Consider the following 23506-nt stretch of genomic DNA (forward strand, 5'->3'; position numbering starts at 1 on the left):
GGCCTGGAAACTAACCATTATAGTCTCTCCAACACAGCACACAAACCAAACAACAACGGCAACCAATACTGGGCCTATCAAACTCAAACCAAACACGTACCTCCACGGTCTCCCAAACCAATAGTTCAAAGATCCCAGATGAGCCCCCACTTGTCACGAACCGGCTCAAAGCCCGTAACAAAGGGAGACAACGTGGAGATAAGGAGTAGCAAAATATATATTTATTAACTAAAGCAACTAAGTATAATATACAATGGTGTGTGTAATCAGTAATCAGTAGTGTAAGTGAGTGTTTTGCATACATGAATGTGATAATGCAGGGTGTTGAAAGGTGCCAAAGCAAACAAACAAACAAACAAAAGGCCACCAAGAACCACACCACAATCTACAAAGGTGTCTGCATGGAGAGAGTCTCCCCCATGAATGTGGAAGAGGTCTATTTATCCTGGGAGACACCTGGCCCAGGTGTTTCCCATGTAGCTGACGACCCTCCCAACTCCGCCCACCGGCATCCTAATAAGGAAACAAGAACAAAGACAGAATACGGCAGACAGAGTGGGAGGGTCGTCACAAACGCCTTCAAACTAAAGAGATGGCAACCAGCACAGGTGTAACGCCTTCAAACTAAAGAGATGGCAACCAGCACAGGGGAAACGCCTTCAAACTAAAGAGATGGCAACCAGCACCGGGGAAACGCCTTCAAACTAAAGAGATGGCAACCAGCACCGGGGAAACGCCTTCAAACTAAAGAGATGGCAACCAGCACCGGGGAAACGCCTTCAAACTAAAGAGATGGCAACCAGCACCGGGGAAACGCCTTCAAACTAAAGAGATGGCAACCAGCACAGGGGAAACGCCTTCAAACTAAAGAGATGGCAACCAGCACAGGTGTAACGCATACTGAAATCATTGAAACTATTACACAAGAGAACATAATATAAACATTGAGGATCAATACTTATTATTTTTTTTAAATGCATTTAGAAACAGAAGCGCCAGCAATTGGGAAGCAGCCTGGCAAATATCATACAGCTGATTGTTGAGTTGTGGCTGTCAATGAACAGCAAGCAGAAGCTAAAAGGCCTTTCAAAATGCAGTTTTGATGAGTCAATGTCACTTGAAAATTTGTGCACTATAATTTATTTGTGATATTGTACAATATGTATCCACTCTTTTCATTGGTCTATGGCTCTATGCTATTGGTAGCATTTCAGACAGATTCGTTCGTTTTATTGATCTCGGTAACGTATGTCACTGTAAGAGTAGCCTGTCATTTCGGTTAGTTGTGTGGTATTAAAAAATGTCATTCTAATGTCTCCAGTCGTGTAAAATGAAGTAGAATTGCATGAAATTATTTTATTAAAGGCCATTTTTTTTATCCGACCGGAAAATACGATTATATGCATGCAATACTTTATTATAGGCCTAACGGTCATTTATTTTCACCCTCTCCCCGTCAACCCTGGTCTTCAGAGCTAACCCCCATTCTCTTACGTTAGGTAGCGTGAAGGCCGTCTGCACGGATCTGTCTAACTCGCAAACACTCATGGGGTATTTAAAAAGACGTTTGTCTACAATTGCTGTCCAAACATTCTAAAATGTTACCAAGGTGACATTGTCCACTGAACCCCCTTTCATCCTCAAAAGAATCAGAGTTAATCTTACCAAAACCAATAAACCTGTAGCTAATATTGACGCTATTTTCATGGGCAAGTCTTCACTACCTAATTCTACATCTAGCTAATGTGTTTTGTGTTGGTATAATTAATATTTATGAAATTCGAAAATTAGATGGGAATGCTTTGAACCAGTCTCAAATCAATACATATGAAACGAAAGAGGAATACTAACAACGCCAGTTAACACACTCAATGCTGAATACTAACTTAGCCTGCTAGCTAGTGTAGTTAAGTTCTAGCTAATGCACAATGAGTTATATCTGTTCTGTCGTCATTAGTGCACGGAGTTCTACACCACTGACTGTTCTCCGAAAGTAGTGAGGCACAGTGCCAGCTGTCAAAGTCAGATAGGCTACAAGCTTGCTGATTTCTGAGAACATTCGCATTACTTTGCTATAGTACAACTTCATCAACAAGCGGGCACACTAGCTACTGTATGGCAATCACTAGGCTGCTAACTGGAGAAGTGTGCTCAGTTGATCGAGCATGGTTTGTAGTGAGTCATAGCTAGTGTTAGGCGGATGAGCAAAATCTAGCTTTTTAGAGACGAGTTCCACTTCCTTCAAGACAGATCGGATTTGGACGAGCGTCTTCTAGGAGTGATGCCATCTGACTTGAGACAACAATGGCCTGAGCCCGATACCTCAGTGGCCGAGTGCCCTAATGTTCTGAAACTCAGGTGACGCCCCTATTGACTCGTTTGATTGGATTTGATTGTTGACCTAATCCGACAGGTGTCCCCAAAGCAGCATCATGCATATCTGTATAACTTCACTCTTTGGTAGGCTATGTGGTCTATATTCTCTGCGGTACAAAGACCCGAGCAATGACACACCTACATGTAGGCTATGTGTAATACAGTGTATACCCTACGTTTTATTATGACAGTAGCCTACTGTCTGAAAAGTTTCTCCGCCTTCTTCATCAAATTCCACTCAGTGAGCTCTGACCGGGAGTAACCTTTCATTTCCATCACAGACCGGCCCCAGCACGCGCCACCTCAACGAGTCCAATCAAAAGCCAGAGAATGCCTCCTGTGCAATAATACCATGACGACGCGCCTGTCACTTCCGAGCTGCGAGCGGCGACCAATATAAGCAGACAGACGATGAGGGAATTCAATTGCAATTCGTGTAATTGAATACCCAATTCATGAAATAAAAGAACGCATTCCCTTTCGTCGCTGATACACCAGGTGTTTTATCCAAGGTAAGTGTCTCGATAAAGTATTCTTTCTCGGTGATGCCCACTCAGCGGCAGCCGGCGATGTCCAGATGTGCATGATGCTGTGCATCCAGCCAGTCGCTGCTCGCCATACGGTGCAGAGCAGAGGATGGAAGACTGATTGTCCCGGTCACCTATTATCTAATTATCTGTAGGATACATAATATCTATTCCAGATAGGTGGTAATGGCTTTTTGACAAACTCTTTCTGCTCTGCTCAATCAGTTTTACTCCCTTTTTAAATGATCGCTGTCATCCCTGTGGCTTGCAGATACGATTTCTCAGCAGTGCGCCCACTGACTGTTCAGATGGTCAATAATAAGTTTCACATTGATTTTAATGAATAATTACATAAATAATGACTTGTTAATGTACCTTTGTTTATTATCTAACAGAATATAACATAATAACTTATTTTTCGTAATGGGCCTTTTTTGTCGTTGTTGCCTGTCTTCACAATTGCCTTTGTGTGGACACCATAATCAACATTTTGTTTGACAAAGTCTGAACTTTATCGTTGACAAATGTTATGCATAATGTTACCAGAAGACTGTCCTGTCTCGTAACTCACTCTAGTTGTGAATATCTTGTCCACTGTTAGACTTGTTTGTACTGCTGTTGTCATTTACTTGGTTCATGGCAACTGCAATCAAATCAGGGTGGTCTATTGGAGAGAGCCTGTACTTATACACAGAGCATCTATTGTCTGCCAGGGATGGTCCGATGGGATATGTGCACAGACACACAGTTGTACGCCCTCCTCTCTTATGCCATGTTTCTGTCTGCAGGAGCTTTCTTCTGTGGCATTAGCATTCTTCTGTGGAGTGTTCATCTGTGGAGTGTTCATCTGTGGAGTGTTCTTCTGTGGAGTGTTCATCTGTGGAGTGTTCTTCGGTGGAGCATTCTTCTTATGTAATAGGTTTCAGAGGGTAGGTCATAGGCCTATATCATTCACCGGAGGGTATGGTTATATATTTTGGTTGAATCAAATGTTTGAGGTCCATCACTTGGCAGCATGGCATACATAGGCTAAATGTCATGGTCTGCTATCCCTGTGTCCAGGCTCATGTATCCTAAACTCAGCAGTGTGGGAGATGGCAGAGAAAGGAAGATATCATAGAGAACCTTTAGTTTCAGATTAGGCTAGTTGTTTTAGTGGTTGTCTGGTATGTTTACTGTCTAGTTGCTTGCTTCTGCTACCACTCAAACCCTAAGAAGAAAAGCTGTAGTCTGAGCCACATAATCCATTCCATTGTGTGTTGTTATCACATTCAGTGAAAACATGCTTACTCAAAGCTTTTCAAGTATGATTACGCCATTATTTGGAGAAGTCTGTGCACACACGGGCTCATACACAGGCTCACACACACAGGCTCACACACACAGGCTCACACACACACACACACACACACACACACACACACACACACACACACACACACACACACACACACACACACACACACACACACACACACACACACACACACACACACACACACACACACGTCTGACCCTTCCAGTGGCTGTCCTAGCTGTGGCACTGTATCGTGAGCTGGACTGTTGGCACAATACAATGGCAACGTTGAGCTTTCTCCAGGTGGCCTGCCTGCGCGGACAAGACGAGAGGGTGGCGTGGTCACACAAAAGGCCCATTCACAATCAGTTAAGGAAGCAGTGATTCCTTCTTACTGCGGCCTGTCCACCAACTACGGGAGGAGTAATGGCAAAATATTACTCAATTAATGACTTAATTAATCCACTGTGTTATGCTGGTGTGCCATTTCCAAACCTCCTGCCCTGTTGTACAAAGCTCAATTATTGAGCAATTGTTTCCCTTCCTTATTCATTATTGATGTTCTTTTGTTTGTTCTATTGGTTGAAGCTTTATAATGGACATAAGGTCAGGCACCACACCCTAATAGGGTATTTAACCCCCTTAATCATATCACAATCAACTTTTACCAGTTAAATGTGGACACAAATATATTTTTTGTATACTTTCCCCCCCAGAAATATTGTATGAAAATATGCAAATTATAAAATATTTACATATCATATATAACACAAATTACATTTTCTGGACACAGGAAGAATTCAACCTAAATATTTTGGTTTCATTTTGTTAAGACACTCCTGGACAGGACTTACACATTATAACCGATTGTGAATAAATATTGTTTTAAATCTTTCTATCTGTAGAACACTAAAGAAAAGTACGTAAAATGAATTTTTGGCACATTTTTCAAGAATCTAGAATACAATTTGACAACCTATGAACAATTCCCTGTGTATACGTCTGGAGAATATGTCTAAGGATAACCACACAAGATGTGGTGAATGTAGATGCTTTTGAAGCTGAGGAAAATGAGTTGGCGAGTGTCACGCTGGTATAAAGGATTTTGGAGACAGGCGCAGGAATACACAATATTGGTTTTTAATACACCCAAAACAAACGCGTATACAAAAACACTGAGCTGTACACAAACAAAAGAGCGAGGGTAATCCTCATTGAACGACACGGGACGATTCCCGTAATACACAATATATAAAGTACGCAGCATAACAGCTGTACCAACGCATAGGTACTCACACCTCCAACAGATATGGGAACAATAACCGACAAAGACAGAGGGAACAGAGGGCGCATATATAACATACTAATCAGGGGAAATGGGAACCATGTGTGTGTAATCAGGCAAGACAGTCCGGGGTTGATGATAATGAATCCCGTTCAGTGAAGCCTAGAAATCCGTTGACGTAGACCTCCGGAACTGGTGAACAGATTGTGGGGGGTATCCGTGACAGCAACAAGGACACTGAATTTAGACTACCAAATGAGAAACACCTATTTGGAAAACATTCTCTATGAAATTAAGTGTTTAAATTAAGTGTAATTCAATGTGATTCAAGTGTGATTCAATGTTGTGAGCTTTGAAATGATGTATGTCCATTTAAAAGGGGTTACAATTCATAATATTTTGATGACGGTAGTATGATAAACTACCGAATATATACATTTCATCAAGCTTTTGACATTTACTTTTTGGAAAATACTAATATTAATGGACCAAAATGTCCAAAAATTGCAAAATTGATAAGTACATGCAAAAATGTCATTTTAGCCTGTGATGCCTGCTCCTATCACGAGCAGGCATCACAGGCTAAAATTCTGCCTGCTCCTAAATTCCAAAACAGGGCTCGTAACCTGCAGCCTCGCCCATCTGGTGGAGGGAGAGAGAGGAAGGGAGAGAGAGAGGTTTAACTTGTTAGTCAGGTTTCTCAAGCAGGGAATCCCAATGCAGTCAGAATATGTCAATACGTCAGTGAGCTGTTAGTAGTGCAGAGAGGAAATGTGTCACACCTTTCCGACTATGTTTCCTCCTCACCTAGGCTACTTTCTTATCTGTCTGTCAATAAAGCATAAAACATACAGGAGAGTCACTGTCCTTTAAAAAGAAAGAGAGATGAACCCCAGATCTCCTCATGGCCTCCTTCACCAGGACTCCTCAATGCCTTCTTCACCAGGTCTCCTCATGGCCTTCAGCAGGTCTCCTCATGGCCTCCTTCGCCAGGTCACCTTATGGCCTTCTTCACCAGGTCTCCTCATGGCCTCTTTCACCAGATCTCCTCATGGCCTCTTTCACCTGGTCTCCTCAAGGCCTCCTTCACCAGGTCTCCTCATGGCTTCCTTCACCAGGTCTCCTCATGGCCTCATTCACCAGGTCACCTCATGGCCTCTTTTACCAGGTCTCCTCAAGGCCTCCTTCACCAGGTCTCCTCATGGCCTCCTTCACCAGATCTTCTCATGGCCTCCTTCTCCAGGTTTCCTCATGGCCTCCTTCGTCCAGATCTCCACATGGCCTCCTTCACCAGGTCTCCTCATGGCCTCCTTCACCAGTTCTGCTTATGGACTTCTGCTTTGTTCTGAGTCTTAGTACTCTGGCACCTGCCTTGGCTCACACAAGTCACGGTGTTGACACAGCCTCCTCTCCTCCTCATACAACACTACCTTTGTACTCTCACCTATCACCTGTAGCCAGTCTCACTTGTGTTTTAATACCAGACAGCCCATCCCACTGCGGTTAGCCCCTTCTCCTATGTGATGTTATAAGTCATTTCCCAGTCTCAGATAGAAAAAGCATTGGTCAGTCAGTGTATCCAACCACTGGAACAGTCACACATGACATAAGTTTAGTCATCCATTTGATTGCTAGCTAGTCAAATATTACAGCAATAACGTACGTGTGGTCACAGTTATGAGTTCCAACGCCACGGTGCAAACAGTTGGAGTTTTATCAGTCGTGTATAGTTTTTTCTTCCCTCCCAATACGCAGAGTCATCGGCTTAGCCGACCTATTGAGATCATTTGTTCACTTTAGCCTAACAATTCTTCACTTCAGCCACTGTGCTTTCGACCTTGGGTTCCAGCGGCAGCCCAGATTACTCCAACAAACTCCAACAAACCCCAAGACTATTCCAAGGAACCCAAAGACTACTCCAATAAACTCAAAGAAAACCAATCACTACTTCAACAAACCCAGATTGTGTGTGTTTCCATGTGTCCATGGAGAAGGAAAAGGAAACAGAGAGCCAGCGGGCGGTCAGTAACCTCAACAGTGTATCAGTTCATTATAGTGACTGTGAGTGTGCTATGGCACTGCTAGATGTGCTGGGTAATTGTACACCAGGCCAGCACAGAGGGAGGATGATAATTATGGGAGTTGTTGTCTCACTCTGATTTATTCATGAGTCTTTAGGGAGCATTTTGGAGAGGGGATAGTGTGTGTGTGATGGAAGGAGGGGGAAGGATGTCGTGCTGCTGGAGAGGAGTTGAAGTTGAGCTGCTCTCTCACATGAATAATGAATGACTGCTGCTAAAATAGCCTGCTGAGGTCTAAGGCTAATTCAGTAGGTGTGTGTGTGTGTGTGTGTGTGTGTGTCTGTGTGTGTGTGTGTGTGTGTGTGTGTGTGTGTGTGTGTGTGTGTGTGTGTGTGTGTGTGTGTGTGTGTGTGTGTGTGTGAGTGTGTGAGCGCGCGCATGCGTGTTTGTGTGTTTTGTTGCTTGTTATTATTTCTTAGTTGAAACTCATGTCAGAAAGACAGAGACTTACAAAATCAGTTTGAGCAGCAGGACAATGCTATGGATCAGTGGCTAGGGAAATTAGCTAGAAAATGGGCTGCAGGGACAGACATGGCACAGCATTAGCGCCCAACCATGCAAGATAGCATATCATCGCTACCATTTGTAGCTCAATGTCTTTAGCCTCTCTGGGGTAACCATCAGAGATGGCCATGGAGAGGGAGGAGGAGCATGGCTTCCAGTACCATGGACAGTTACCCAACACTAGTATCCTCAGGAGTTGGAGGTAGCTATCATCATCCCTGTTAACACACACACACATAACATAACCTATTTCACACACATAATCCTCAAATATCATTTGAGTCAATCACCACCTTCCGGAGACACCTGAAACCCCACCTCTTTCAGGAATACCTAGGATAGGATAAAGTAATCCTTCTCACCCCCCTTAAAAGATTTAGATGCACTATTGTAAAGTGGCTGTTCCACTGGATGTCTTAAGGTGAACGCACCAATTTGTAAGTCGCTCTGGATAAGAGCGTCTGCTAAATGACTTAAATGTAATGTAAATGTAAATAAATCACACACACAGAATCCCTTTCAGTGAAAGTTTCACACACATTTGTTTTCAATCTGGTATAAAGTAGTAGAGCACCTTTCACCCAGTTGAGGATTTGTGTTGAAATCCATTCTGAGTTAACGTGACTCATTCAGCCCCCTTATTTCTTTCTTCCTCATCCCCCTCTCCTTGCCCTCCCACTCTCTCTGTGTCTGTCTCTTTCACTGTCTGTCTCTCTTCCTCTGTCTCTCTTTCACTGTCTGTCTCTCTTCCTCTGTCTCTCTTTCTCTGTCTGTCTTTCTCTGTCTGTCTCGCTGTATCTCCATCTCTCTCTTTCTCAGACTCTCTCTCTGTCTCTCTCTCTGTCTCTCTCTCAATCACTCTCTCTCTCTCTCTCTCTCTCTCTCTCTCTCTCAATCTCTCTCTCTCTCTCTCTCTCTCAATCACTCTGTCTCTCTATCTCTCTCTCTCTCAACTCAACTCAATTCAAGGGGTTTTATTATCATGGGAAACATACAGCACCTTCGGAAAGTTTTCAGACCCCTTGACTTTTTTTCCACAGTTTGTTACGTTACTGACTTATTCTAAAATTGATTAAATATATATTTGTTCAGCAATCTACACACAATACCACATAACGACAAAATGTTTGCAAATTTATTAAAAAATAAAAAACTGAAATACTGTTTAAATAAGTATTCAGACCCTTTACTATGAGACTCGAAATTGAGGTCAAGTGCATCCTGTTTCCATTGATCATCCTTGAGATGTTTCTACAACTTGATTGGAGTCCACCTGTGGTAAATTCAATTGCTTGGACATGATTTGAAACGGCATGTCTACTCACCTGTCTATATAAGGTCCCACAATTGACAGTGCATGTCAGAGCAAAAACCAAGCCATGAGGTCGGAAGAATTGTCCGTAGAGTTCCGAGACAGGATTGTGTCGAGGCACAGATCTGGGGAAGGGTATCAAAACATTTCTGCAGCATTGAAGGTCCCCAATAATACATTGGCCTCCATCACTCTGAAATGGAAGAAGTTTGGAACCACCAAGACTCTTCTTAAAGCTGGCTGTCGGCCAAACTGAGCAATTGGGGGATAAGGGCCTTGATCAGGGATGTGACCAAGAACCCGATGGTCACTCTGACAGAGCTCTACAGTTCCTCTGTGGAGATGGGAGAACCTTCCAGAAGGACAACCATCTCTGCAGCACTCCACCAATCAGTCCTTTATGTTATTGGCCAGATGGAAGCCACTCCTCACTAAAAGGCACATGACAGCCCACTTGCAGTTTGCCAAAAGGCACCTAAAGGACTCTCAGACCATGAGAAACAAGATTCTCTGGTCTGATGAAACCAAGATTGTACTCTTTGGGCTGAATGCCAAGCGTCACGTCTGGAGGAAACCTGGTCCCATCCCTACGGTGAAGCATGGTGGTGGCAGCATCATGCTGTGGGGATGTTTTTCAGCAGCAGGGACTGGAACACTAATCAGGATCGAGGCAAAGATGGAATGGAGCAAAGTACAGAAAGATCCTTGATGAAAACCTGCTCCAGAGTGCCTAGGACCTCAGACTGGACAACGACCCTAAGCACACAGCCAAGACAACGCAGGAGTGGCTTCAGAACAAGTCTCTGAATGTCCTTGAATGGCCAGCCAGATCCCGGACTTGAACCCAATCGAACATCTCTGGAGAGACCTGAAAATAGCTGTGCAGGGACTCTCCCCATCCAACCTGACAGAGGTTGAGAGGATCTGCAGAGAAGAATGGGAGAATCTCCCCAAACACAGGTGTACCAAGCTTGTAGCGTCATACCCAAGAAGACTCAATGCTGTAATTGCTGCCAAAGGTGCTTCAACAAAGTACTGAGTAAAGGGTCTGAATACTCAGGTAAATGTTATTTTTTATTTTTTTATTGTAATAACTTAGCAACCTTTTCTAAAAACCTGTTTTTGCTTTGTCATTTTGGGGTATTGTGTGTAGATTCATGAGGGGGGAAAAACAATTGAATCAATTTTAGAATAAGGCTGTAACTTAACAGAATGTGGAAAGAGTCAAGGGGTCTGAATACTTTCCGAAGACACTGTACATTTACATTTACACTAATTCTTTGTGGGTTTGTGTAATCTGAGGGAAATATGTGTCTCTAATATGGTCATACATTTGGCAGGAGGTTAGGAAGTGCAGCTCAGTTTCTACCTCATTTTGTGGGCAGTGTGCACATAGCCTGTCTTCTCTTAGGAGCCAGGTCTGCCTACAGCTGCCTTTCTCAATAGCAAGGCTATGCTCACTGAGTCTGTACATAGTCAAAGCTTTCCTTAATTTTGAGTCAGTCACAGTGGTCAGGTTTTCTGCCACCATGTGCTCTCTGATAAGGGTCAAATAGCATTCTAGCTTACTCAGTTTTTTTGATAATTCTTTCCAATGTGTCAAGTAATTATCTTTTTGTTTTCTCATGATTTCTCTCCCACTGTCATCTGTCATTGCATCGTGAGTTGTAATGGGTACATGGGGGTAAAAGACGCATGTACCCTAGGCCTTTCTCTCAGCCATAACCCAACCCCCTCCCTTCACTCTCTCTCCATCTCTTTCCCCCTCACACTCTTTATCACGCTTCCTCTGTTTCGTTTCCCCCCTGCGCTTTCACTCTCTTCTAACTTCACCTCTCTCTCTTTCTATCTACACTACATGACCAAAAGTATGTGGACACCTGCTTGTCGAACATCTCTTTCCAAAATCATGGGCATTAATATAGAGTTGGTCCCCCTTTTCCTGCTATAACAGCCTCCACTCTTCTGGGAAGGCTTTCCACTAGATGTTGGAACATTGCTGCAGGGACTTGTTTCCATTCAGCCACAAGAGCATTAGTGAGGCCAGGCACTGATGTTGGGCGATTAGGCCTGGATTGCAGTCGGCGTTCCAATCCATCCCAAAGGTGTTCAATGGGGTTACGGTCAGGTCTCTGTAAAGACCATTCAAGTTCTTCCACACTAATCTCGACAAACCATTTCTGTGTGGACCTCGCTTTGTGCACGGGAGCATTGTCATGCTGAAAGGGCCTTCCCCAAATTGTTGCCACAAAGTTGGAAGTACAGAATTGTCTAGAATGTCAATGTAAGCTGTAGCGTTAAGATTTCCCTTCACTGGAACTAAGGGGCCTAGCCCGAACCATGAAAAACAGCCCCAGACCATTATTCCTCCTTCACCAAACTATACAGTTGGCACTGTGCATTTGGGCAGATAGCGTTCTCCTGGCATCCGCCAAACCCAGATTCGTCCTAAGGACTGCCAGATGGTGAAGTGTGATTCATCACTCCAGAGAACGCGTTTCCTCTGCTCCAGAGTCCAATAGCGGCGAGCTTCACACCACTCCAGCCGACGCTTGGCATTGCGCATGATGATCTTAGGCTTGTATGCGGCTGTTCGGCCATGGAAACCCATTTAATAAAGCTCCTGATGAACAGTTCTTGTGCTGATGTTGCTTCCAGAGACAGTTTGGAACTTGGTAGTGAGTGTTGCAACCGAGGACAGACAACTTTTACGCGCTACAGCTTTAGCACTCAGCGGCCCCGTTCTGTGAGCTTGTGTGACCTACCACTTCACGGCTGAGCTGTTGTTCCTCCTAGATATTTCCACTTCACAATAACTGCACTTACAGTTGACCGGGGCAGCTCTAGCAGGGCAGAAATTTTACGAAAGGACTTATTGGTATCCAATGACGGCGCCAAGTTGAAGGTTACAGTAAGGTCATTCTACTGCCAGTGTTTGGCTATGGAGATTGCATGGCTGTGTGCTCCCTTTTATACACCTGTCAGCAACAGGTGTGGCTGAAATAGCTAAACACACTCATTTCAAGGGGTGTCCACATACTTTTGTATATATAGTGTATCTCTATCTCCCTCCTCTTTCTCAGCCCATCATAGTCAATCTGCTGTCTGTCTGTCTGTACGTATCTATGTCTTGGTGGTTATTGATAGAAAGAGCGTGCTATACAGTTATTTGTGGGAGTTAGATAGGGAGCTCTGTGCTCCAGCATTCTGGCTGGCTGCAGGGGGGCAGAGAGTGAGTAAGTAGGTAAGGAGCACTATAGTACACGGCTGGGTGTCTTATTATGTAGGCCAAGACGTCAGGCTGTGCATTACCATTGGTGGGTGCTTGAGGATCCACCAACAGAAACATTAGAAGAATCCATTAAAACCTATTATCTTGGAGTGTGGCGTCTGGTGACTGTTGGGTCAAAAAGCTCAGATGGTGTCAGTTTAATTGTAGCTCAAGCACTGGTGTTAGTATACATGTATAACATAACATTTACATATTATAAATAGCATATTCTTATACTTTGTTTGAATGTTGTTGTTTTTTGTCGTCCCTTGACTAGGAGTAAGGTGTTGCTGCCATTGTCATCAGATAAACACACAAGGGCAGAGGAAGAAGGACCAGGAAATGAATACCTTGCCCTGTCAGTGGCAGCAGGATTCATTCTCTCTCCAACCATTCACACCTCAGACTTAGAGGAGCTGTCCTGGTGATAAACTACCTGCTCAGAGCATAAACCCTGGGACCCTACCTTGGGTTCTAAAGTTAAATAACTTATCCCCCCCCACACACACACACACACACACACACACACACACACACACACACACACACACACACACACACACACCCAGTCAGGATGAAGCTGAAAGAGGACCTGAACCCAGTGCTGCTGCTGCTCTTCCAGGTGACGGTGTGGCTGTACTCTGTCCTAGCCTTCCTCCCCTCCTACCTCTTCAGCTCTGTGTCAGAATCAGATGCAGGCCTCGGCTCAGAACAGGAACGGGCTCAGAGACTCAAGGCCCAGTCTGTGACGGGTCGCCCCGCGGGGCCCTACAGGGCCATGGGCGCCACCAAGAGGCTGGTGTCGTCCCTGCACCCCGGGGTAGACACACTGGATAAGGTGTTTGAGGATGCATCCAGAAGGTTCCCTGACAGAGACTGCCTGGGCACCAGAGAGGTGGTCATGGAGGAGGATGAGAGGCAGAACAACGGAAAGGTCTTCAAGAAGGTGAGGACAGGAAATGTGACTGGAGGACTTTCTGTTGGGCAAGAAACTCAGGCGTGTTTTGTGTTTGCAGTGAAAACAGCCAGAACAGCCACTAAATACAAAACACATATCTCTTGCTCAACAGAAAGGTCTCACATCACCTCAAACACCACATACAGGCCAATCTAAACTTTGCTCAAATAAAGCACTCTCGCTGTGTTTGTGTGTGTGTGTGACTTGCAACCCGTTTAATTAAACCACAATCATCAGGCTAACCCCACTAGTCTAATCACAGTGCTGTTGAAACTCATGTTGATGCAATAAAATAATGGAGTGTGTTTTGCCACCTCTTGACTTCCTGAACAATGAGACGTACAGCGAAAAACATAGGATAAATGTATTTAAATGTTGTTATTGTTTCACTGGCACAGTGTGCATGTGCATGTGCATTAGTCTGTGCCAGGACTGGGTGTATGCAGTACCAGTGTTATCCCAATAGAGAGCAGTAGTTCCCAACTGTTTGTGAGTTTTGTGATTCAAATTCCAAAAGTTAAAAAGCGTCCATTAGCAAAAATAAATCCTACTGTCATATTACTGAGCAGAAAGTGCACAACCTCAAGCTGTAGGCATTACTGTTCACCACTGTGAACTATTCTGCCCTCCAGCATCTCTCCCTCCCATTCTGTTTCCCTTTCTAAAACTCTGGGTTCTCTCTTTGTCTCTCTTTGTCTCTCTTTGTCTCTCTCTCTCTCTCTCTCTCTAACATTCTGTGTCCTCTCTGTGGCTCCCTGTAGGTGATCCTGGGGCAGTACCGCTGGCTGTCCTATGCTGAGACCCACAAGGCAGCAGCACGCTTTGGCAGTGGTCTTGCAGCGCTGGGCCAGAGGGCCCACACCAACATTGCCATCTTCTGTGAGACCAGGGCCGAGTGGGTCATAGCCGCACAGGCGTGCTTCATGCAAAACTTCCCATGTGAGTGTCCACACACACACACACACACACACACACACACACACACACACACACACACACACACACACACACACACACACACACAGCCCAGGTCTGGTTCATGTACAACCCCCCTGTGAGTACTCTCCATACATCTCTCAATTCCTCCCCTCTTTTCTCTCTCTCTCTCTCTCTCTCTCTCTCTCTTTCTCTCTCTTTTCTCTCTCTCTGTTTATGCATCAGTTATGGTCCCATGGAGTTTAATAGATGTGTGTGTGTGTTCGTGTTGCAGTGGTCACTCTGTACTCTACCCTGGGGGGTCCGGCCATTACTCACGGTCTGAACGAGACAGAGGTTAGTCACATCATCACCAGCAGAGAGCTACTGGAGACCAGACTCAAGGTGAGAGAACACATGCACATTTGAAATTAGTACATATTTAGGAGGTAAAGGATGAAATCAAGAAGGGACAGGAAGAGTGTGAAAGAGGAGTTTATGTGTGGGAGAGAGAGCAGGAGGGGGAGAGGCACATGTGATGCACATTGCGGATCTGGAGTCTGTACTATGCCCACTGTTATCAGTGTGTGATGCAGAGTGGGGCCAGAGAGACCGACACACTGGGTTAGAGACAGACCAACACACTGGGTTAGAGAGAGACCAACATGCTGGGTTAGAGAGAGACCAACACACTGGGTTGTAGAGACAGACCAACATACTGGGTTAGAGACAGACCAACACACTGGGTTAGAGAGAGACCAACATGCTGGGTTAGAGAGAGACCAACACACTGGGTTAGACACAGACCAACACACTGGGATAGAGAGAGACCAACACACTGGGTTAGAGAGACAGACCAACACACTGGGTTGTAGAGACAGACCAACACACTGAGTTATAGAGAGACCAACACACTGGGTTATAGAGATACCAACACAATGGGTTAGAGAGATACCAACACACTGGGTTAGAGAGAGACCAACACACTGGGTTAGACACAGACCAACACACTGGGTTAGAGACAGAACAACACACTGAGTTATAGAGAGACCAACACACTGGGTTATAGAGAGACCAACACACTGGGTTAGAGACAAACCAACACACTGGGTTAGAGACAGACCAACACACTGGGTTAGAGAGAGACCAACACACTGGGTTAGAGAGAGACCAACACACTGGGTTAGAGAGAGACCAACACGCTGGGTTATAGAGAGACCAACACACTGGGTTATATAGAGACCAACACACTGGGTTAGAGAGAGACCAACACGCTGGGTCGAGACAGACCAACACACTGGGTTAGAGACAGACCGACACACTGGGTTAGAGACAGACCGACACACTGGGTTAGAGACAGACCGACACACTGGGTTAGAGACAGACCAACACACTGGGTTAGAGAGAGACCAACACAATGGGTTAGAGACAGACCAACACACTGGGTTAGAGACAGACCGACACACTGGGTTAGAGAGAGACCAACACACTGGGTTAGAGAGAGACCAACACACTGGGTTATAGAGAGACCAACACACTGGGTTATAGAGAGACCAACACACTGGGTTAGACACAGACCAACACACTGGGTTAGAGAGAGACCGACACACTGGGTTAGAGACAGACCTACACACTGGGTTAGAGAGAGACCAACATGCTGGGTTATAGAGAGACCAACACACTGGGTTGTAGAGACAGACCAACACACTGGGTTAGAGACAGACCGACACACTGGGTGGGAGACAGATCAACACACTGGGTTAGAGAGAGACCAACACACTGGGTTATAGAGAGACCAACACACTGGGTTATAGAGAGACCAACACACTGGGTTAGACACAGACCAACACACTGGGTTAGAGAGAGACCAACACACTGGGTTAGAGACAGACCAACACACTAGGTTGTAGAGACAGACCAACACACTGGGTTAGAGACAGACCGACACACTGGGTTAGAGACAGACCAACACACTGGCTTATAGAGAGACCAACACACTGGGTTATAGAGATACCAACACACTGGGTTATAGAGAGACCAACACACTGGGTTATAGAGAGACCAACACACTGGGTTAGACACAGACCAGCACACTGGGTTAGAGAGAGACCAACACACTGGGTTAGACACAGACCAACACACTGGGTTATAGAGAGACCAACACACTGGGTTAGAGAGAGACCAACACACTGGGTTAGAGAGACAGACCAACACACTGGGTTGTAGAGACAGACCAACACACTGAGTTATAGAGAGACCAACACACTGGGTTATAGAGATACCAACACACTGGGTTAGAGAGATACCAACACACTGGGTTAGAGACAAACCAACACACTGGGTTAGAGACAGACCAACACACTGGGTTAGAGAGAGACCAACACACTGGGTTAGAGAGAGACCAACACACTGGGTTAGAGACAAACCAACACACTGGGTTAGAGACAGACCAACACACTGGGTTATATCGAGACCAACACACTGGGTTAGAGAGAGACCAACACGCTGGGTCGAGACAGACCAACACACTGGGTTAGAGAGAGACCAAGACACTGGATTAGAGACAAACCAACACACTGGGTTAGAGACAGACCAACACACTGGGTTAGAGACAGAACAACACACTGAGTTATAGAGAGACCAACACACTGGGTTATAGAGAGACCAACACATTGGGTTAGAGACAAACCAACACACTAGGTTAGAGACAGACCAACACACTGGGTTAGAGAGAGACCAACACACTGGGTTAGAGAGAGACCAACACACTGGGTTAGAGAGAGACCAACATGCTGGGTTATAGAGAGACCAACACACTGGGTTATATAGAGACCAACACACTGGGTTAGAGAGAGACCAACACACTGGGTTAGAGACAGACCGACACAATGGGTTAGAGACAGACCGACACACTGGGTTATAGAGAGACCAACACACTGGGTTATAGAGAGACCAACACACTGGGTTATAGAGATACCAACACACTGGGTTAGAGAGAGACCAACACACTGGGTTATAGAGAGACCAACACACTGGGTTATAGAGAGACCAACACACTGGGTTAGACACAGACCAACACACTGGGTTAGAGAGAGACCAACACACTGGGTTAGAGAGAGACCAACACACTGGGTTAGAGACAGAACAACACATTGGGTTAGACACAGACCAACACACTGGGTTAGAGAGAGACCAACACACTGGGATAGAGAGAGACCAACACACTGGGTTAGACACAGACCAACACACTGGGTTATAGAGAGACCAACACACTGGGTTATAGAGAGACCAACACACTGGGTTAGAGAGAGACCAACACACTGGGTTAGAGACAAACCAACACACTGGGTTAGAGACAGACCAACACACTGGGTTAGAGAGAGACCAACACACTGGGTTAGAGAGACAGACCAACACACTGGGTTAGAGACAAACCAACACACTGGGTTAGAGACAGACCAACACACTGGGTTATATCGAGACCAACACACTGGGTTAGAGAGAGACCAACACGCTGGGTCGAAACAGACCAACACACTGGGTTAGAGAGAGACCAAGACACTGGATTAGAGACAAACCAACACACTGGGTTAGAGACAGACCAACACACTGGGTTATAGAGAGACCAACACACTGGGTTAGAGAAAGACCAACACACTGGGTTAGACACAGACCAACACACTGGGTTAGAGATAAACCAACACACTGGGTTAGAGACAGACCAACACACTGGGTTATATCGAGACCAACACACTGGGTTAGAGAGATACCAACACACTGGGTTAGAGAGAGACCAACACACTGGGTTAGACACAGACCAACACACTGGGTTAGAGACAGAACAACACACTGAGTTATAGAGAGACCAACACACTGGGTTATAGAGATACCAACACATTGGGTTAGAGAGAGACTAACACACTGGGTTAGTCACAGACCAACACACTGGGTTAGAGAGAGACCAACACACTGGGTTAGAGACAGACCAACACACTGGGTTGTAGAGACAGACCAACACACTGAGTTATAGAGAGACCAACACACTGGGTTAGAGAGAGACCAACACACTGGGTTAGAGAGAGACCAACACACTGGGTTATAGAGAGACCAACACACTGGCTTAGAGAGAGACCAACACACTGGGTTATAGAGAGACCAACACACTGGGTTAGAGAGAGACCAACACACTGGGTTAGACACAGACCAACACACTGGGTTAGAGAGAGACCAACACACTGGGTTAGAGAGAGACCAACACACTGGGTTATAGAGAGACCAACACACTGGGTTAGAGAGAGACCAACACACTGGGTTATAGAGAGACCAACACACTGGGTTATAGAGAGACCAACACACTGGGTTAGACACAGACCAACACACTGGGTTAGAGAGAGACCAACACACTGGGTTAGAGAGAGACCAACACACTGGGTTAGAGACAGAACAACACATTGGGTTAGACACAGACCAACACACTGGGTTAGAGAGAGACCAACACACTGGGTTATAGAGAGACCAACACACTGGGTTAGAATGTCAGAGTCATACAGTCCATTCTACCTCCTGATGAGAGAGACAGGGAAGCAATAAAGCAATATGTACAGTATCTGTCAAAACATGAAAGAGTTGACTCACATGTTTAGGTTGTCTAGACATACTGAAGTAGAACGATGTACAAAGTGCATTTGTTTATTTTGCGTGTCTACATGTACGAAAAGGTCAAGCCTTTGAAAACATACTTGAAAATGACAAAATAGGCCTCCCGGGTGGCACAGTGGTTAAGGGCGCTGTACTGCAGCGCCAGCTGTGCCATCAGAGGCTCTGGGTTCACGCCCAAGCTCTGTCGTGACCGGGAGGTCCATGGGGCGACGCACAATTGGCCTAGCGTCGTCCGGGTTAGGGAGGGTTTGGCCGGTAGGGGTGTCCTTGTCTCATCACGCACCAGCGACTCCTGTGGCGGGCCGGGTGCAGTGCACGCTAACCAAGGTTGCCAGGTGCACTGTGTTTCCTCCGATACGGCTGCCTCCGGGTTGGATGCGCGCTGTGTTAAGAAGCAGCGCGGCTTGGTTGGGTTGTGTATCAGAGGACGCATGACTTTCAACCTTCGTCTCTCCCGAGCCCGTACGGGAGTTGTAGCGATGAGACAAGATAGTAGCTACTAAAACAATTGGATACCACGAAATTGGGGAGAAAAAGGGGTCAAAAACAAATAAAAAGAAACACCACCTTTTGTAGTCAGGAGCCAGTCTGCAACCAGAAGGAATCAGCCAACCCCGCTTATCAGTGTGCCTTTAATCCCTGTCCTGACCATCCATTTGATGGTTACAGTATAGCTGTCTTAAAGATCTCTTTGTGTTTCCTGGTTGAGTTTAGTTCATCCTGCTGGAGGTGCCCAGGCTGCAGCACATCATTGTGGTGGATGACACGCCCACCAAGTGGCCTGGTTACCCACGAGGCATCAGTGTCCACAACATGGCTACTGTTCAGGAGCTGGGGACCAAGCTTGAGAATGGTAAACACACAGGTGTGTGTGTGTGTGTGTGTGTGTGTGTGTGTGTGTGTGTGTGTGTGTGTGTGCGCGTGTGTGTGTGTACGTGTGTGTGTGTGTGTGTACTAATAATTTCTTTAACGGCATTATACTGAAATGTACACAACATGTATAACATTGTTATAGCATTCATTTACTAGTTTGTAGTAAGTCACTTTGCTAGTTTCAGAGATACTGTGGTCTCAGAGATACTGTGGTCTCAAAGATACTATGGTCTCAGAGATACTATGGTCTCAGAGATACTGTAGTCTCAGAGATACTGTCGTCTCAGAGATACTGTGGTCTCAGAGATACTGTAGACTCAGAGATACTGTGGTCTCAGAGATACTGCATTCTCAAAGATACTGTGGTCTCAGAGATACTGTGGTCTCAGAGATACTGTAGTCTCAGAGATACTATAGTCTCATAGATACTGTTGTCTCAGAGATACTGTAGTCTCAGAGAGACTATAGTCTCAGAGATACTGTGGTCTCAGAGATACTATGGTCTCAGAGATACTATGGTCTCAGAGATACTGTGGTCTCAGATACTATGGTCTCAGAGATACTGTAGTCTCAGAGATACTGTAGTCTCAGAGATACTGTAGTCTCAGAGATACTATGGTCTCAGAGATACTGTGGTCTCAGAGATACTGTGGTCTCGGAGATACTATGGTCTCAGAGATACTATAGTCTCAGAGATACTGTAGTCTCAGAGATTTTTTTATATTATTATTATTTTTTTTATATTATTTTTTAAAAAAAAATTTCACCTTTATTTAACCAGGTAGGCTAGTTGAGAACAAGTTCTCATTTGCAACTGCGACCTGGCCAAGATAAAGCATAGCAGTGTGAACAGACAACACAGAGTTACACATTGAGTAAACAATTAACAAGTCAATAACACAGTAGAAAAAAATGGGCAGTCTATATACAATGTGTGCAAAAGGCATGAGGAGGTAGGCGAATAATACAATTTTGCAGATTAACACTGGAGTGATAAATGATCAGATGGTTATGTACAGGTAGAGATATTGGTGTGCAAAAGAGCAGAAAAGTAAATAAAAAACAGTATAAAAACAGTATGGGAATGAGGTAGGTGAAAATGGGTGGGCTATTTACCAATAGACTATGTACAGCTGCAGCGATCGGTTAGCTGCTCGGATAGCTGATGTTTGAAGTTGGTGAGGGAGATAAAAGTCTCCAACTTCAGCGATTTTTGCAGTTCGTTCCAGTCACAGGCAGCAGAGTACTGGAACGAAAGGCGGCCAAATGAGGTGTTGGCTTTAGGGATGATCAGTGAGATACACCTGCTGGAGCGCGTGCTACGGATGGGTGTTGCCATCGTGACCAGTGAACTGAGATAAGGCGGAGCTTTACCTAGCATGGACTTGTAGATGACCTGGAGCCAGTGGGTCTGGCGACGAATATGTAGCGAGGGCCAGCCGACTAGAGCATACAAGTCGCAGTGGTGGGTGGTATAAGGTGCTTTGGTGACAAAACGGATGGCACTGTGATAGACTGCATCCAGTTTGCTGAGTAGAGTGTTGGAAGCCATTTTGTAGATGACATCGCCGAAGTCGAGGATCGGTAGGATAGTCAGTTTTACTAGGGTGAGCTTGGCGGCGTGAGTGAAGGAGGCTTTGTTGCGGAATAGAAAGCCGACTCTTGATTTGATTTTCGATTGGAGATGTTTGATGTGAGTCTGGAAGGAGAGTTTGCAGTCTAGCCAGACACCTAGGTACTTATAGATGTCCACATATTCAAGGTCGGAACCATCCAGGGTGGTGATGCTAGTCGGGCATGCGGGTGCAGGCAGCGATCGGTTGAAAAGCATGCATTTGGTTTTACTCGCGTTTAAGAGCAGTTGGAGGCCACGGAAGGAGTGCTGTATGGCATTGAAGCTCGTTTGGAGGTTAGATAGCACAGTGTCCAATGACGGGCCGAAAGTATATAGAATGGTGTCGTCTGCGTAGAGGTGGATCAGGGAATCGCCCGCAGCAAAAGCAACATCATTAATATATACAGAGAAAAGAGTCGGCCCGAGAATTGAACCCTGTGGCACCCCCATAGAGACTGCCAGAGGACCGGACAGCATGCCCTCCGATTTGACACACTGAACTCTGTCTGCAAAGTAATTGGTGAACCAGGCAAGGCAGTCATCCGAAAAACCGAGGCTATTGAGTCTGCCGATAAGAATATGGTGATTGACAGAGTCGAAAGCCTTGGCGAGGTCGATGAAGACGGCTGCACAGTACTGTCTTTTATCGATGGCGGTTATGATATCGTTTAGTACCTTGAGCGTGGCTGAGGTGCACCCGTGACCGGCTCGGAAACCAGATTGCACAGCGGAGAAGGTACGGTGGGATTCGAGATGGTCAGTGACCTGTTTGTTGACTTGGCTTTCGAAGACCTTAGATAGGCAGGGCAGGATGGATATAGGTCTATAGCAGTTTGGGTCCAGGGTGTCTCCCCTTTGAAGAGGGGGATGACTGCGGCAGCTTTCAATCCTTGGGGATCTCAGACGATATGAAAGAGAGGTTGAACAGGCTGGTAATAGGGGTTGCGACAATGGCGGCAGATAGTTTCAGAAATAGAGGGTCCAGATTGTCAAGCCCAGCTGATTTGTACGGGTCTAGGTTTTGCAGCTCTTTCAGAACATCTGCTATCTGGATTTGGGTAAAGGAGAACCTGGAGAGGCTTGGGCGAGGAGCTGCGGGGGCGGAGCTGTTGGCCGAGGTTGGAGTAGCCAGGCGGAAGGCATGGCCAGCCGTTGAGAAGTGCTTATTGAAGCTTTCGATAATCATGGATTTATCGGTGGAGACCGTGTTACCTAGCCTCAGTGCAGTGGGCAGCTGGGAGGAGGTGCTCTTGTTCTCCATGGACTTCACAGTGTCCCAGAACTTTTTGGAATTGGAGCTACAGGATGCAAACTTCTGCCTGAAGAAGCTGGCCTTAGCTTTCCTGACTGACTGCGTGTATTGGTTCCTGACTTCCTGAACAGTTGCATATCACGGGGGCTATTCGATGCTATTGCAGTCCGCCACAGGATGTTTTTGTGCTGGTCGAGGGCAGTCAGGTCTGGAGTGAACCAAGGGCTGTATCTGTTCTTGGTTCTGCATTTTTTGAACGGAGCATGCTTATCTAAAATGGTGAGGAAGTTACTTTTAAAGAATGACCAGGCATCCTCAACTGACGGGATGAGGTCAATGTCCTTCCAGGATACCCGGGCCAGGTCGATTAGAAAGGCCTGCTCACAGAAGTGTTTTAGGGAGCGTTTGACAGTGATGAGGGGTGGTCGTTTGACTGCGGCTCCGTGGCGGATACAGGCAATGAGGCAGTGATCGCTGAGATCCTGGTTGAAGACAGCGGAGGTGTATTTGGAGGGCCAGTTGGTCAGGATGACGTCTATGAGGGTGCCCTTGTTTACAGAGTTAGGGTTGTACCTGGTGGG

The 23506-nt window shown here is 45.8% G+C and overlaps 1 protein-coding gene across 2 annotated transcripts in view; it reads left to right on the plus strand.

Annotated features, from left to right (window-relative positions):
* The first annotated feature begins 2742 nt into the window (after nt 1-2742).
* Nucleotides 2743-23506, plus strand: part of LOC115115019 (fatty acid CoA ligase Acsl3-like) — a 65471-nt gene continuing 44707 nt past the window's right edge. The window contains exons 1-6 of one of the 2 annotated variants that reach the window (XM_065024322.1): nt 2743-2888; nt 3692-3832; nt 12931-13599; nt 14373-14550; nt 14822-14931; nt 19900-20038. In XM_065024322.1, coding sequence (XP_064880394.1) covers nt 13228-13599; nt 14373-14550; nt 14822-14931; nt 19900-20038 — 799 coding nt within the window. In that variant the 5' untranslated portion in view covers nt 2743-2888; nt 3692-3832; nt 12931-13227. The remainder of the gene's footprint in view (nt 2889-3691; nt 3833-12930; nt 13600-14372; nt 14551-14821; nt 14932-19899; nt 20039-23506) is intronic. The other variant, XM_065024323.1, reaches the window with a different exon arrangement.

The sequence above is a fragment of the Oncorhynchus nerka genome, linkage group LG11 (genome assembly GCF_034236695.1).
Source record: "Oncorhynchus nerka isolate Pitt River linkage group LG11, Oner_Uvic_2.0, whole genome shotgun sequence".
NCBI classification, from domain to species: Eukaryota; Metazoa; Chordata; class Actinopteri; order Salmoniformes; family Salmonidae; genus Oncorhynchus; species Oncorhynchus nerka.